The sequence below is a fragment of the Oryx dammah genome, unplaced genomic scaffold (assembly GCF_014754425.2).
Source record: "Oryx dammah isolate SB20612 unplaced genomic scaffold, SCBI_Odam_1.1 HiC_scaffold_18, whole genome shotgun sequence".
NCBI lineage: Eukaryota > Metazoa > Chordata > Mammalia > Artiodactyla > Bovidae > Oryx > Oryx dammah.
Genome location: NW_024070202.1, coordinates 48,673,678 through 48,690,811, shown reverse-complemented (window position 1 = coordinate 48,690,811; position 17,134 = coordinate 48,673,678). Strand labels below are relative to the sequence as shown.

General features: G+C 39.1%; 1 protein-coding gene across 2 annotated transcripts in view; it reads right to left on the bottom strand.

Annotated features, from left to right (window-relative positions):
- The window catches only part of PRKAR2B (protein kinase cAMP-dependent type II regulatory subunit beta), a 111,672-nt gene that overhangs the window by 3,268 nt on the left and 91,270 nt on the right, over positions 1-17,134 (bottom strand). For both annotated transcript variants that reach the window (XM_040260826.1, XM_040260827.1), the window contains exons 5-10: positions 13,476-13,582; positions 10,144-10,297; positions 5,152-5,253; positions 3,486-3,560; positions 1,062-1,127; positions 798-936 (exon numbers count right to left, since the gene is read on the bottom strand). In XM_040260826.1, coding sequence (XP_040116760.1) covers positions 798-936; positions 1,062-1,127; positions 3,486-3,560; positions 5,152-5,253; positions 10,144-10,297; positions 13,476-13,582 — 643 coding nt within the window. The remainder of the gene's footprint in view (positions 1-797; positions 937-1,061; positions 1,128-3,485; positions 3,561-5,151; positions 5,254-10,143; positions 10,298-13,475; positions 13,583-17,134) is intronic.

Below are 17,134 nucleotides of genomic sequence, written 5' to 3'. Positions count from 1 at the left end.
AGTACAGAGTAGCTAATTACTTTTTAAAATTAATTTTTATTGGTGTATAGTTGATTTACAATGTTTATTACTTTCTGCTGTACAGCAAAGTGAATCAGTTTATACATACACATATATCCACTTTTTTTAGATTCTTTTCCCATACAGGTCATTACAGAGTATTGACTAGTTTTCTTAAAGAAAATGTCACCTGTATTAATATCTCCTGAGTTATATGTTTCATTACTAAAATAAGTTATTTCTCACATATAAAACCTCTGCTATATATAGATGTCTTCCAGCTGAAGATGGCACTTCTGTTCATGGCATTTCTGTGTGGTAGACAGAAGTAATAAACAGCTGAACAAGATTTTTATTGTGCTATGACAAACTTGAACTTTTGTTTCCTAATCCTAGATGAGTAAGTATTCCTACAGACATTTCAGCTTCCCTTGCAGAACAGTATATCTTATAAAAGTGCTGTTTGAGGGTTTTTTTTTTTAGCAGAAATGGAACATAGTGCATGTCGTTCATTTGAAAAATTAGATGTAAAGCTTGGTACTCAGAATTCTTATCTTAACGACATACTAAAATGTTATTCATGCCTATGAAAGAGAACAATGTATATGTGTGTGAAAATTTTCTAAGAAGTTGACTTCTACAAATTGACTTGACTGTGCAATGAATCCTAATCTTATATTTTGTTGGGACCATAAAACCTGTGAAGCCAGTAAAATAATCAGTGTGACGCCGAATACATACAATGCACACAGAAGAATTTCAACTGGATCAAGTATGCCCTGGGCCGTGAGTCCTACCTAAACATTTGACAGTCCCGATGGCGTGTGCGGAAGCTGCTCGGGGCTTGTTTGTTACCAGAGCCAATTCGCCGAAGTACTGCCCTCGAGAGCACCGAGCAATTTCAACTGCACCGTTCTCCTCCACCTCTGACTTACCCTGACAAGGAGATGGAAAGTGTTAGCGTTCACTCAGCTTAAGAAAAACAGAATGAAGCTTAGTCAGGAAAAAAAAAAAAGTCTATTATGTTACTTGCTAATATTTCATGGATTTTTAGGACTTACCTTCCTTTTCATAGTAATTTTCACTTCTCCGGATTCTACAATGAAAAAAGAATCAGCCAAGTCTCCCTGTCAGAATAGAACAAAAACAGAGGGTGAAAAATGTAACTTTAGTTGACAGCAATCCTGCTGCCCACCACACCTCTGAAATCAATCCTGTGCCAGTCTACAGATCATCTCCTGAAAGCTGAAACCCCACAGAACAAGTTATGGCCCCTCCTAAGTTGAGATGTTATAATCAACAATTATAGTGTAACAATTTCATTTGTAAAATCATCTGAAATGATATACTGTTTACTATAGCATTTCTGTTAAAACTAGCAAGAAAATATAGCAGCTAACACCAAGGTAAGAATTTCGCTCAAACTGCAGCCTGGATTAAGCAGACATGGTCAGAGATGTAAGCACTGTTTCCCAGCAGCGTTGCCTCTGTCAGCTGTTCCTATGCTGAAATGTGCCACGCTGGGTCATTCCTAACCTACGAAGCCAGAGCGTGGCAACCCAAGATAATCCAGCAACTCCGCAAGTGGAGGAAGCAGGCAGACTAAGCAGTATGTGCGGGCCCGATGCCTGTCCTGCAGGTGGCTGGGGACTGAATTTTAGATGCTGGGTTACTGACAGCCCACCTCAAGGCCCAGAAAGACTTCTCAAAGAAAGTGTTGCCATTTCGAACTACATAGCTGCGTTTTCTTGTTTTCTTTTTTGAACAAACTTCCTTGACTTCCAGTGATGCCTTATGAATTAAGTAATGTAATACGAAAGATGACATTGACTTTCCTAAGCCTCTCAAAGTGATTCTGGAGAAACTCAGGTATTTCAAAACTCTTTACTACAATTCAAGAAATACAGTTATCAGATTATAATACATCATAAGGAATGCAGAGTCTCCATCATACTATAGTGCAGACATGTATGTTTATAAACGCTTAAGAGACAACTATCTAAAGATACCTTTAATAAACTCTCAGTATACATCTGTCTTTTCCCTTACCTTTTTATCAGGCTTTCTATAAGAGCTTCATGCGAAATATTCAAGTGTCTTAAATCATAAAAGGTCTATCAACTGCCATGTAATTTCATTTCTAAAACATGCTCAAATTGCATGTAAAACTAATGAGTTAAGTTCTGTTGGTTGTTTCATTGTCCATTTGCTAGTTTTGATGCTGTACTAGTGATACAAAACGCACTGGGAGAGACTGGGTCAAAAGCACATGGGACTTCTTTTTTTTTTTTTTTGCAGCATGATGGGAATCTATAATTATTTCAGAATAATTGGGGAAAGTCATTTCAAAAGCGCTCTGTGCTTTGCAGCTCTTCGGTTTGTATCATGGAATCTCAGCCTTGTTCTCTAATTTGACAGACGGGGTGGCAGTGGGGGAAGACTGACTGATTTACTTGTTTATCTGCCTTCTAAACTGATTCTTTTCTCAGCCTCCCAGACCTTGAATCTTGTTTCACATGTATGAAAAGAGACAATATTTTAGATAAATATTACAATATAGTATAATATTGATAGGAAAATTACCCAATTTGTTAAAAACCTGTTTTTTTAAAGTCTTTACTGAATATGTTACAAATTCAATTTGTTATAAACTGCTTCTGGGTTTTTTTTTTTTTTTTAATGTTTTGGGTTTTTGGCCATGAGGCATGTGGGATCTTAGCTCCCCAACCAGGGATTGAACCCGCACCCCTAGCTTTGGAAGGTGAAGTCTTAACCACTGAACTACTAGGGAAGTCCCTAAAAAAACCTGTTTAAATCATGCAGTCAATGCTTCATACTATAACTAGAAAGTTAGTAGTATCATCGATATGCTTTTACCTGTAAACTCTAACTGTCTATAAATCCTACTTCTGGGTAGGTCTGTTCTAACCAACATGTGTGTGTATTGCTTCAGGTTCTAAATGGGATTTGAGAAAAGCATTATGGGTTCAAGAGCACACTGGCCCCCTCAGTGCCTGGCAGCCAGTGAAGTACATGGTGCAACATGTCCCCTTCTTGGTTAATTTCACCAGGAGGGGGTTTCACCAATGAACCGCTTGTGCAGAACTTTACACCTTCCAATGCACCTTCTGGGTCCTTATTAATAAATGTTATGGAACGATTACTAGTTTTTTTCCCCTCTTATAAATGACATCTTAATTCTCTATATACATGTGACGTTCATGTCTGGTACAAATATAAAATTATGCCTAAATCCATTGGATGATTTAATATATATTCCTTAAGATTTAATTAAAAAAATAAAAACATTCAGATAGCTTGATGGCTATAAATTAAGCCATTTTTAATAGATTTGGCAGGAAATAATTATATTAATCCATCACTATATACTAATTATGGACACAAGAAAATGTTATTAAGACTTAGAATATATAAGAATCTTTTGGAAAATAACCTCAAACTGAGCTCCATAAAAAGTATTATACCTGAGCAATGATTTGTTCTCCATCGCTGTATACTTTGGTGCCTATCACATCTACCACTTTCAGGCGTTCAGAAACCTATAAAGGAAAAAAGATAATACAGTTGACCCCTCAATGATATGGGTTTGAGCTGTGCACAGTCCACTTATCTACAGATTTTTTCCAGTAAATATACAGTTGCTCCTCCATACCCACAAATCTGGAACCCAGGGCCACGGAGGGTCTGCTGTAAGGGTCTTGAGCATCTGCAGACTTTGGTATCCACCAAGGTCCTAGAATCAATCCCTTGGAAACGGATGAACAACTGTATGAAACAAACTAATCAGGTAAATCTTAACTATTTCATGGGTTTAAAAATGGTAGCCTACAGGCCAAATAAACTGAGCAATGTGTGTGTTTATATTAATAAACCTAATTAATATAAAAAGCACAATCGCTCAGTTGTGTCCAACTCTTTGTGACTCCATGGACACAAGGCTCTTCTGTCCATGGATTTTACCAGGCAAGAATACTCGAGTGGGTTGCCATTTCCTACCCCAGGGGGATCTGCCCAACCCAGGGATTGAACCCATGTCTCCTGTGTCTCCTGCATCTGTAGGCAGATTCTTTACTCACTGAGCTATCAGGGAAGCCCCATTATATAAATTACTTGCCAGCATTTTAAACAAATTGTTCATAAAAACTTGAATTTCCAGCTTCTCTTGAAAAATCAGAACTGTCAGCAACACTCAGCCTATATTTTCATGTGTCATAAATAAACTCTGGTGCACTAACAGCCATTTCCTAAGATGGAGCACATGCTCTCCAGTTTACCAAAGTCCCATCCTGGCTTGGTTTTCTTCTTTGTTACTTGCCTAGCTCTGAAGGCATTTGAATTTCCAACTCTGACCTATTTTTACTTAAACAGATCTGCTGGTGGAGAAGATGAGCTGCCCGATATGCATTCTGAAATGAGGCCCGAATTTCTACCAGGTGAATACTGACAAGCCAACACAGGGACATGATAGCAGGTAGGTCTGTCAACCTCAAGGATTCTGGCCAAGAGGCTGGAAGGATGGTATTGCTATCACTCAGGTGGGGAAGAGAAGGAAGGATGTTTGGGACATGTCCGTTTGAGATATCTTTTAGATATCCCAGAGGAAATGTTTAATATGCAGTCAGATAAACAAGCCTGGCTTCAAGGGTGGGGCCTTGCACAGTGATGTCAATTTTAAGAGGCATAGACATAACAGACATTTAAAGCCAGGGGATTTGACAAGTACATCATGGGAATAAGTGCAGCCTGCAAAAAGAAAGAGACACCTTGGGATGCCAATTTTAAGAGGAAAGGAATAAGGAAGGAGAGGCCAGCGAGGACATTCTGTATTTAGATAACCTCTTCCTATAAAGGCTACTGCCTACATTTATGTGATTAGTTTAAGTCTGCTTTTAGAAAGAGACCTCATATAAATCTGCTGTGGCTGCTCCCAGGAGTCTATTATGTGTAAACAACAAAATAGATACAGTTACAGGCAGTAAAAGAAATACTAAGCTATTAAAACAATGTAATCTTTTTAAGTGAAAATATGGATAGATTATTATTCAAAGAAACCTTCTACAAAGCTAAGCATTCCTAACAAAACAGAAGCTTTTAAAGCAAAATAAAATAAAAGCAGAAATATATACTTACTTCCAAAGATTTAAGGAATGGCAGTGACTCGATAAAGCTTTCATACATTTTTCTCTTTTTGGCATTATTTTTTACAATTATCCTCCTGAAGGTTACCCTGTCCTAAAGGCAGAATATCAAATATGAAGACAATTAAAAGGTAGACTTTATGAGGAAAGAAGGTTTGAAGAGATAGTTTCATTTATTTCCTGTAAGAAACAATAACTGAAGATTTTCAAAATAAAAGATTAATATTATTATACTTCTAATACAACTCATTTCAGATTTTTATTTCCATAAGCATTAATATAGAACCATATAAAATGTTATTTTCATGCTTTTGAAGGAAAGCAACAGTTTACTTTTAATTAAGAACAGAGATCTGACCAACATGTAACTAGTGGGCTAACCCACGAGGTGGCGCTGTTGCACTATTAAAAAAATACCAGCTGCTTTTTTATTTTTCTCCTCAGCTTTTTGAGATACAATTGACTTGTAATATTGTTTAAAGGTATACAACATGTTGATTTGATATACTTCTATATTGTAAAATTATTACCACAGTAGAATTACTTAGTACCACAAATAATTGTCATTTCTTTTTTTGTGGTGACATTTAAGATTTATTCTCTTGGTAGCTTCCAAATATATATTGACAGTACTGTTAACTATAATCAGGTACAATGGGTCTTCAAAACATATTCATTTTATAATTACGCCCCCCAGCCCCTGGCGACCAACATTCTACTCAGTTTTTATGAGTTCAAACTAGCACTGAGTTGTTTTGTTATAGATAACAGCCCTGGAGTGTTAAAATTCAGTGGGACGTGGTGAGCCTTTTTTTTAAATTTTTTTAAATTTAAATTTATTTTAATTAGAGGCTAATTACTTTACAATATTGTATTGGTTTTGCCATACATCAACATGAATCTGCCACATGTGTACACGTGTTCCCAATCCTGAACCCTCCTTCCACCTCCCTCCCCATACCTAGACGTCCATCAGCAGATGAATGGATAAGAAAGCTGTGGTACATATACACAGTGGAGTATTACTCAGCCATTAAGAAGAATACATTTGAATCAGTTCTAATGAGGTGGATGAAACTGGAGCCTATTATACAGAGTGAAGTAAGCTTTTTTTCTTTTTGAGGTATAACTGGCATACAACATCATACTAGTTTCAGGCGTAGGACATAATGATTCAGTATTTGTATCTATTGTGAAATGATCACTACAATAAGTAGTTAACATCTGTCACCATAAATAGTCACAGAATTCTTTTTCTTGTGATGCGAACTTTAAAGATCTACTCTCATAGCAACTTTCAACTATACAATACAGTAGTATTAACTGTAGACACCATACTGTATGTTACATCCCTAGGATGTATTTTTAACTGGAAGTTTGTACCTGTTGACCTCCTTCACCCATGACCAGCCTTTTATTTAAAAAACAAAACAGAAAATCTGGGTGTGCATCCCTTTTAGGAAAGTGTTGTTATATGTATGTTTCAGTTATACACAAAAGCTCACACACATATGCACTGGTTTGACATTTCCTCCTGTTTCTTGTGGGCTGCAGTTAAAAAAAAAATACATGGAAACCAGTAGTATTAGAAAATGTTTTTAAATCATGCAATTACAATGTAAAGAGAGCTTGAACAATTATTGACTCTAGGATTTTTTGTCACATCCACATATCAGAGTTTCTTTTTTAACACTGTGCACAGAGAAACTACAACTTTCTTGAGTAGACTTTGATTCCAGTGTTTATCATGTTCATTGTCCTCAAATGTTCCTATGTTTATACAACCTCAAGGTTCTAACACTGAATTGAGGAACGAGGGAAAACTTTATAGTTAATGGCTCAAAAAATGGTCTTCCTACAAATTTTACATTTTAAAAATTCCTACAAAACATTATATTAGTTCTCAGTGAAGAGCTCTCAGAATTATGTTAGTTTGGCATACACTGATCAACAACTATACTCTTTTAATACAAAATAAAATTAACAGGGATATGTTCTTTAATTAATAGATTACTAGGACAAATATTAAGGAATTTAAATGAACCGATAGGATAGAGAAAAATACCAGTGTGGATGTATGTATCTAGGAAATTAAACATCCTGTTCTCTAATTTAGTTTACTACAATTTTATAAGGGCTGTGATCTGGACTTGCACTCAATCATTTTTTAAAAAAGAAAAAAAATTTTTTAAGATAACAAGTAAAATTATTGAAATAATTTGCAAGCCTGGCTCTGCATTGGAATCAGTTGTGTTTTTTTCAAAAAGGTTTCTAAGATCCCAGACTTTAATGACTGAAAATCTCTGCAAATAGCGCTCTATAATAATCTTCATTTCATGAAAGCTCCCCAAGTGACTCTGATATATAAACAGGTCTGGGAAGCAGCTGCAACACCATTTTATGAACAAGGTTTACTACAAAACAGAGAAGCCAAGAAATGGGTTAACAATTTAGAAATTAACCACGGCAACAAGCTATGTGTCTCAAGAACAATCTTCTACTAGTGGCCCACCTCTTCACACTCACTGTGACATATCAATAAAATCCAGAAAGTCCCATTTCAAATGTTTTCACCCCAGTCATTTCAATCGTCACCTCTCTGAATCACCAGCATGGTCATGTAGATCAGTTAATCCCCCACGGCTAACAGTGACCTAGACTTATTTACAAAGTTGGACTGTTCCACAAAGGACTTTTCTCTTGAGATTTGCTTATCTTTGCACCTGCGCTTACATGGCAGAGCTCCAACCTGTTGGTCTCAAAAGCAAAATTCCTTTTCTATTTGACTTTGTCTGAAAGGGGGCTAGTTAGGCCAGCTGCTAAGAAAGCAGATTTGAAGTATTAATTATGTTAATGACTATAATTTTAAAAAAACACCCACTTCACTTATACACATACCCTAAGGTGATCATCACAAACTGCTCACTTCTACAGAGCTTAAAATGGGTGTGTGCTTAAGTCGCTTAGTCGTGTCTGACTCTTTGCAACCCCATAGACTGTAGCCCGCCAGGCTCGTCTGTCCATGGGTATTCTCCAGACAAGAATACTGGAATGGGTTGCCATGCCCTCCTCCAAGATATCTTCAAACAGGTACAGATTAGTTTAAAAAAAAAAAAAAAACGAAAACAACCTCTGAAAAATCCTTCACCCTTCCTGAGAACATAAGTATCACATATACCTGGAAATTGCTGGACCTCTGTCCCTACTTTAAGGTTCCTTCCAAGGCTGAGAACGATCAGTACTCAAAGGGCCAACCCACTAAGTATGTGATCTTGTTCCAAGGATGTGCATGAAGAGGCTTCCTTATCCTGTGACAATCTGACCCTGCCTGGCAACCCCACAAGATGATTACATTTTAAATGGTACCCTCAAGGAAACAGATCACAACCCACCCTTGTGACAGTAGGCAAACACTTCCTAAGGGTGAAGTCTACTCAGGTTTTGAGTGTTTATTTTGCCGGCTTTGGGTATTCAAATCTCTGATTATCCTTGAGACACTTCAGAGGACAAGCTCCCTTCCACCTGAAACAATTCCAATTTTGCTTGCACCACTTAAAAAGTGACTCATGACATTTTTAAGAAGTAAACAGTAGCTGCCTGGGTCTCAGAAGAAGAAATGCACAACAGGTCTTGTTTCTCTGATCAAGAGATATTTTTATTGGCTGAATTCACCTCGGAGTCAAAGGCTGAGTGGTGACTGAACCACACGTAACTTCTGTGAGACTACAGTTCTTGAAAAGGAGGTTTTAACAAACTTCCTGTTACTTCAACCTTGCCTCCTTCCACAAAAGGATTTGAGAGAAATAACCAAATAAACTTTTATGTCAGAACCATAGGGTGGGCTGTTATCAACAATTTTAAAAGAAAACATAAGTAGTATCAACAGTCCCTTAAATCAGGCTACTTGAAGTGTGTTCTGGGCACCAGCAGCCCCTGGTGCCTCCTGGGAGTGTATGAGAAATGCAGAATCACAGACCTCATGCCAGACCCTATAAGTCAGATTCTGCTTTTTAACTAGATTTCCAGGTGATCCCTAAGCACCAGCTTAACCAGAGTCCAGAATCAGTTTTACTCGGATCTGCTACTTTGTCTCCTAAGATCATTTATGAAAAGAATGTCCCTCCTTTCCCTCACTCAAGTCTTTAAACCAAATTTTCAGCCTTATAGAAAAGGCATCAAGAAATTTCTTTTCTTTTTGGATGGATTTTTTAAAAATTGGAGTATAATTGCTTTATAATGTTGTGTTAGTTTCTGTTGTGCGACAATGTGAATCAGCTGTAACTATACATATATTCCCTCCCTTTTGAGCCTCCCTCAAGAAGTTTACTTTAAAAGCCCAGGTCTGAGAGTTCCAACTCTGAGAGCTGAATAAGTTTGTCTGTAATGGAGCCTAGGTAAGAGAATTTCTTTTTCAACACCTCTAAGTAACTCTGACGTGCATCCACGTGAGAAACACAGACATTGAGTATTTTTTCTCTACACAGTTGCTTGCCAATGCAGGGTTGTTACCAATCAATTTATACTGCACAGAGTCTCAGTTTACAGTGGTTATCTCAAGCAGGCATGAGACTCATGCGATGGGCTTGCTCCAGTACAGACTGTGGAGTCCCATAGCCAGTGTCTGAGTCAGCAGGCCTGAATCAGTAAGTGGGGCCTCAACGGGCATTTCCAGCAAGTTCCCAGTTGATAGAGATGCTACAAGGCAGGGGACCCTGCTTCGAACCACAGATACTATACCTACCACGGAAACCTACCAGAAAAAACAGCACTGAAGCCTCTGTTTATTTGTGTGACTGGCTGGTTTTTAAGAATGGGTAAAAGAGGAGCATTTAGGAGCACCTGTTAGTTGCTTAATAAATTCTCTGATGACCGATGGTGATCCCCAAACCATCTACCTATTGAAACTAAAATACTGCAGCTACCTGGCTGCTAGCATAATGATTTTTTACAAATGACATTCAGGTCAAATAAATACTTCACTCACCAAACCCCACAGAGCACCAGGAGAGGTAGCAGTGATTGTAGCTGCTCTGGGTGTGTTGTACATTAAGGCCAGTTCGCCAAAACTCCCACGATTGTCATAGTTGCCAACACACCGTCCAACACCATCGCATTTCACATAAATATCAAATGTTCCTCTGGTGGATGCATGAAAAAGAAGACGTAAAAGTAATTCAAATCAAGTCTCATCACAACAAAACATGAGCCTTTGGCAATAAAATCTCTCTCTTTTTTTTTTTAATAATTACTTATTGCTTGGTCTTCTTGCTCAGACATTATAACACATTGACTTGATTAAAATTTTAAATGTTTAGAAGGATGAACAGTGGGAAGTTCCCTTTTGCCCTGGTCCAGCCATTCAGTTTTCTCCAAAAAAGCCACTGCTCCCAGCTGCTACATCCTTGCAGAGGTCTTTACACCTGGGAGCAGCGGAAGCTGGATGGATGTACTGGAAGCCTTCCAAAGGTGCAGGAAGTAACAGGAGCCGTCCCTGAGACTGAGGGCACATCCCCAAGGGTGACAGCTGGGGATGGGCTCTTACTTTCCTTTCCTCTCTGATGACAACAGTCATAAAAGGGCATCAATACGTGACAAAGACACCGCCTGTTCCGGACCAGCAGGAGGAGGAGACCAGCAATGGGACTAGGGTAAAGTCTGTACATGGGCCTGCTGGGGGAAAGGAGGGCGAACAACACACATTTAAGATAAAAAAAATAAGGGATGAAAATGTAACTGATTGCAGCCAAAGAAAAGAGGCAAAGAAAACCATCTGAAGGAATGCATGTGAATCTGCTGACCTCAATGAGCCCTGACTTTAAGAATCATGGAGGCTAGTGACGTTCACTATGTAACTGAAAAGTTTTTGTTTCCAAAACGAACATGCATTACTTCTGAGATCAAAATAATCTTAAAAAAGAATATAGCTCTAACAATCTGGTCAGCCATTACTGTACAGTACCTACAGGGTCCTTTATGATCTAAAGGGTGGGGGCTGGCAAGCTGGGGCCCAAGACTGGTTGCCTGCTGCTGTACATCAAGCTTCACTGGAAAGACAAACACGCTGGCCGTTTCTGCACTCTGCAGCTGACCTGTGCCACGAGAGCAGACGTGGGTAGTTGCAACACAGACCTTATGGCCTGCAAAGCCTGCAAAATTTATTCTCTGGCACTTTATATCACCTGGCCTTATATGTTAGACTGACCGCCCATCTAAAGGTGGTAGAAATTCAGACTAAATATCCAATCCTGGTCTTCTAGATTTTTTGTGCTTATCTTTTAATTGGGTTCCTTTTTCTAGCAAATAAAATGCTGTTTGCATGTCACTGCACTCCTGATCCTTTATTTCTATTAACTTCATTCTCTCTGTGGAAGACTGTCTTTTCATGTACTGTTCATGTATCTGTTCAGGGAACACGGCTTCACGGCTTGCTGAAATACCTGTGAGGTCAGACAGGAGAAAATTCTTTGGCTTTATTCTATTGGCTAAAGTCTGGCAAAGACAAAACAGGGAGTGCTGTTAAGATCAGGAAAGGATTACAGATGGTAAAGATGCAACAAAAGCAAACACATGAGGTACTGCGCAAAAGATATTCATGAATAAGAATAACCGGTTTTTAATATAATTCATGACTAGAATGGCTGTTTCAGGGATTCCTTCTAGAATTTGTCTCATGGACAGTTATTTTTCAAGTACAGATTAATTTTTCTATTTATATATTTGCACTGAAACCGTTTTCTACATTTTTCTACTTTGAGTAGGATAAAATATACAACAAATGTGCTGATGAGAAGTGCAGAGAGCTACCAGTCCTGTTAAAATCACAGCAGTCTAAAAATTGGCTAAAACACTACATGCCGCTTTTCCTGCAGATTTCTCCCCTGAGAACATGAGGCCCCAGGCAGTGCAGAGTCACAGAAAGACACACACGGTGGCCAAGAGACCCGGGTGCTGGGTCGGCCCGCACTCTCTTGCGTGACCTTCCAGACTCGCATCACTTTTGTGTGCCTGAGAATTTTCATCTGTCAAAAGGGTGATGGGGAACTAAGGGAAGGCACTATGTGCTACTATAAGGAGGTTTTACAGTCAAAATACCAACTAAACCAAAGTGATTCCTGTACGGTATTTGGGGTTCTCATATACTCCTACTATTCGATACAATAAACAGTGAATTTCTGAGGTGTTTCGTTGATGAAGGCTGCTAATGGTACCAGAATCGTGACTTCAATTTACACGTGAGACCATTCTAAAATCACAGAGTCCCCCTCCAGCCCTGGCTAGTGCAGCCCTGCAGGTCACCAAGGTCTAAGGGATGAGGGGCTGAAGGATTCACAGAGCATGCGGTGCTGATGCATGAAAGGCACCTCCCACAGCCCAGAGCGGGGAACAGAGCCGACACAGACAGGTGAGGGGACTTCCTGTGAGGCCTCTGAGTAGAACACAGCTGGGCCCAGAGAAGCCGGTGTAACCCAACAAGTCAGACTGGGAGATGGTCCATGTTCTACACAAACGGGAGAGGCTAAGGATTCCAAACATCTCATAAACACTTCCTCACTGCTTAAAAGAAGTGGAGAAACGAAGGCTCAGCTCAGGCTGCTCTCCTTTAACATTTTAGGGTTGTTACCCAAGTTCTGCTTAAAACATACTACTCTTTGATGAAGTGAAACACAACTTCAGTTTTCTGAAATTGTATTTTCAATATAAATACAAACCTTCTCACTTAAATAATTCCTCTGTAGAGTTTTTAACAGACAGATAGAATAATGCATAAACAACTTCTGGAAGGACACACAAATTACTCACTCTGCTGATGAGATGATGCTACAGCAGTAGGAAGAGAGACTAACTTTTCACCTTAGGTCCCTCTGAATTTGAATTTTTTAAACCATGAGCATGCTTCACTTCATTAAGCAATAATAAAGGAAACTTTTTAGAAACATAATAACAGATTGAGTTATATGGATTCAATATCCCAGATGCTGTATCACACTGCTGTTTTCATGTTAACAAGAGTATCCCATTCTGTGACAGGTGTAACTAGCCCTCAAGTAAACTTAACAAATGAGGAGGCTCCCAGTAAATGACTGAGATTTATTGATTCACCAAAAGTCAATAGTCATCCATATATTATACCTCTTTCCTTGATCTAGCACAGTTTCATTACACAAGTTCAAAGCAGGTTTACAGGCCCAGTTACATAGGAATAAGGGCAGACAGGCAACAGCAATCATTGTATGTTAATCCGTCAGTCATTATAACACATTAAGATTTTCACAAAAGTTTCATTACATTTCAGGAGCAAAGTTACACAGAACTTACCTATCAATCACATAAAAGTTGTCGCCATCATCACCTTGATCGATTACATGTTCCCCTTCTTTCACCAACTTTTCAAACATGGCATCTAATACTTGAGACATCTGCTCCTATTTTCCAAAAATAAAAGACATAATCTTTGTTTATGTAGACCATGTTTTCTTAAAGAACCACAATATGCTCTCTATTTTTGTGAACAAGCTCAAAGAAATGGAAATATCATGACTGCCATTGAGTCTTGTAAAAAAACATACAGAACAGTCCCCTTCTCATCACATACAAACCAGATGATTATATATTTACTCTCATATTCAGTACCTGAATAAAAGTAATTATAACTGATCTATTTCAGAATCTTTGCAACTCTCACCACGTTAATACAAAAGGAAACGACATCGAATCATCATATACCTTGTGAAATATAACCTTAACAACTAAAATTATCAGGTTCATAAAGAACTATTGCAAATGCCTTTTAAAGATATCTAAACTTAAAAAAAAAGTTATCTAAACTTTAAAAAACCTTTCCTATTTTAATCATCACTGTAATTTATAAATATTTAGCCAATTTAAACCCTGACACCAATCCTTCTTGGTTTAGCACCGAAAACAATACATAACCAAAAAAAAAAAAAACTAAAAGTAAAACCAAAAATGATTGTAGCAAACATTCCATCCATGTCCTTTATCACTAAGGTTCTCTTCAGGAAGCAACCATGTACCTCCCTAGGACAGATATATTAAAACTGAAGACAGAGACATCAAACCTATCAGTCAACAACTATCTTGAAACTTCGTTCTTCTAAAGTGTGCTTGACAAGGGTTAAGAATCAACCCTGGATAGTGAGAATAAACTAGAAGGCCAAAGAAATCCTTCTTCAGAACAAGTCCTGGGACAATTCACAGGTCTTTGAAGTTAGAACAAATGGGTATGGAGGAACAGTGTGGTGATGGTAACAGGAAACTCAGAAGCCATAGGAAGGGTTTACGTCACTCTCTATGGATTAGAAAGGCAGCAACTCCAACTGCCCAGGCCAAAACCAATTATTACTATAAACAAATTAAGGATCTGAAGATAGAGGGCGGGGGAGATGCAAGTGGGAAACACAAGTTGAAGAAACAAAATATTCTGGATCAAAAGCACAAACAGACTACGTGTGAGTCTCTTCTTGAGACCCCATTAATATTTCACAGGGACCATGAAGGTACCACTCCACCAAGATGAGAACAGGAAGAGGAAAAGTGGAGGAGAGGTTTCTAGAGCAAAGAGAAGTTACATGAGGGCAGAGAGAGGGTGCCGCCCAGAGATGGGCAGGGGGCCTGCAGCGTGGAGAGGCCAGCCACCTGTCAGAGCACCAGAAGCTCCAGACTGGGAAACACCCGGCCTGGTCAGAATGGGACTGAGGCAGTGCTGAAAACAGAGGGATTGACTCGAAGTCCTCCACGATCAGCTGATACTCTCCTTCCACATGTCTGCATCCTGAACACAGAACACTAGCAACCAAGTGTTAATCCCAACTCTTCCCAGACAAGAGATCAGAGTCAGGTTCTTAGGAGAAACTAAGTAAAGAAGACAGAACTAGAACAGTTACTGTGAAGACTGGTGCCCTGGAACAAGGACCTTCACCTGCTTGGACGAGGGGTTCCTCCACGTGAACAGCTGGCTCCTTGCCACCCAACCAGCAGGACACTGATGGTCAGGCCTGCCCCACTTACTCAGAGGTCCTCGCCAGCTTTGCATAGCCCCTCTGGGAGCCTACAAGACTAAGATAAACAGCAGTAAAACACCAATGAGCTAGAAAACTCAAGAACAGTGATGAGCTTTCAGAAAGTTTTACTCTATACACCCAGAGGTGTTCAAGATGATGTCATAATCATGAGATGAAAACAACAGGATGATTAGAAAAAGTGCAAGAGAAAAATAGATAAGCTCAAAACTGAAAACATCATTACCAAATTTTTTTCTCCTTTCAACTATTTTATTTTTTAGATCAGTTTTAGGTTCACAGCAAAATGGAGCAAAAAAGCATAAAGAACTGTCCTAAACCCACTGCTTCCCCATGCCTCTCCTCTATTAACATGACCCAGAAGAGGGTACACTTATTACAAGTGATAAACGTACAATGACATCAATATCACTCAGAGTCCACAGCTGACATCTGGGTTCACTCTTGATGCTATACACTCAGTGGTTTAAACAAAGGTACCCACAAAGGTAAAAATGTACCCACCACCACAGAATCTTCTGTAAGTAAATAAAGAACTAAGAAGGTAAATTAAAATAAAAAACTTCAAAGAAAGTCGACAGATGAAAAGATAAGAGGAACAAAGTGATATCAGAGACAACAAATGTATGAAAATAATTAGGAAACTAAGGAATGAATTTTCCAGTACCAAAGGATGTAAGTTTTCAGACTGAAAGGGCTCACTCACAGGCCAGCACCTCCACACTCACACAACAGTGTAGCTTCAGGAAACCAAAGTACAGAACTGACTGCAGGGCTTCCAGAAAAAAAGGAAGGAACTGTTAAAAATATAAATTTCTCGCAGTTCAGTTCAGTACATTCACTCAGTCATGTCCGACTCTTTGCGACTCCATGAATTGCAGCACACAAGGCCTCCCTGTCCATCACCAACTCCCAGAGTTCACTCAAACTCATGTCCATCGAGTCAGTGATGCCATCCAGCCATCTCATCCTCTGTCGTCCCCCTCTCCTCCTGGCCCCAATCCCTCCCAGCATCAGGGTCTTTTCCAATGAGTTAACTCTTCGCATGAGGTGGCCAAAGTATTGGAGTTTCAGCCTCAGTATCAATCCTTCCAATGAACACCCAGGGCTGATCTCCTTTAGAATGTACTGGTTGGATCTCCTTGTAGTCCAAGGGACTCTCAAGAGTCTTCTCCAACACCACAGTTCAAAAGCATCAATTCTTTGGCGCTTAGCTTTCTTCACAGTCCCAACTCTCACATCCATACATGATACTGGAAAAACCATAGCCTTGACTACACGACCTTTGTTGGCAAAGTAATGTCTCTGCTTTTAAATATGCTGTCTAGGTTTCTCATAACGTTCCTTCCATGGAGTGTCTTTTAATTTCATGGCTGCAATCACCACCTGCAGTGATTTTGGAGCCCAGAAAAATAAAGTCTGACACTGTTTCCACTGTTTCCCCATCTATTTCCCATGAAGTGATGGGACCAGATGCCAGGATCTTAGTTTTCTGAATGTTGAGCTTTAAGCCAACTTTTTCACTGTCCTGTTTCACTTTCATCAAGAGGCTTTTTAGTTCCACTTCACTTTCTGCCATAAGGGTAGTGTCATCTGCATATCTGAGGTTATTGATATTTCTCCCGGCAATCTTGATTCCATCTTGTGCTTCTTCCAGCCCAGCGTTTCTCATGATGTACTCTGCATATAAGTTAAATAAGCAGGGTGACAATATACAGCCTTGACGTACTCTTTTTCCTATTTAGAACCAGTCTGTTGTTCCATGTCCACTTCTAACTGCTGCTTCCTGACCTGCATATAGGTTTCTCAAGAGGCAGGTCAGGTGGTCTGGTATTCCCATCTCTTGAAGAATTTTCCACAGTTTATTGTGATCCACACAGTCAAAGGCTTTGGCATAGTCAATAAAGCAAAAATAGATGTTTTTCTGGAACTCTC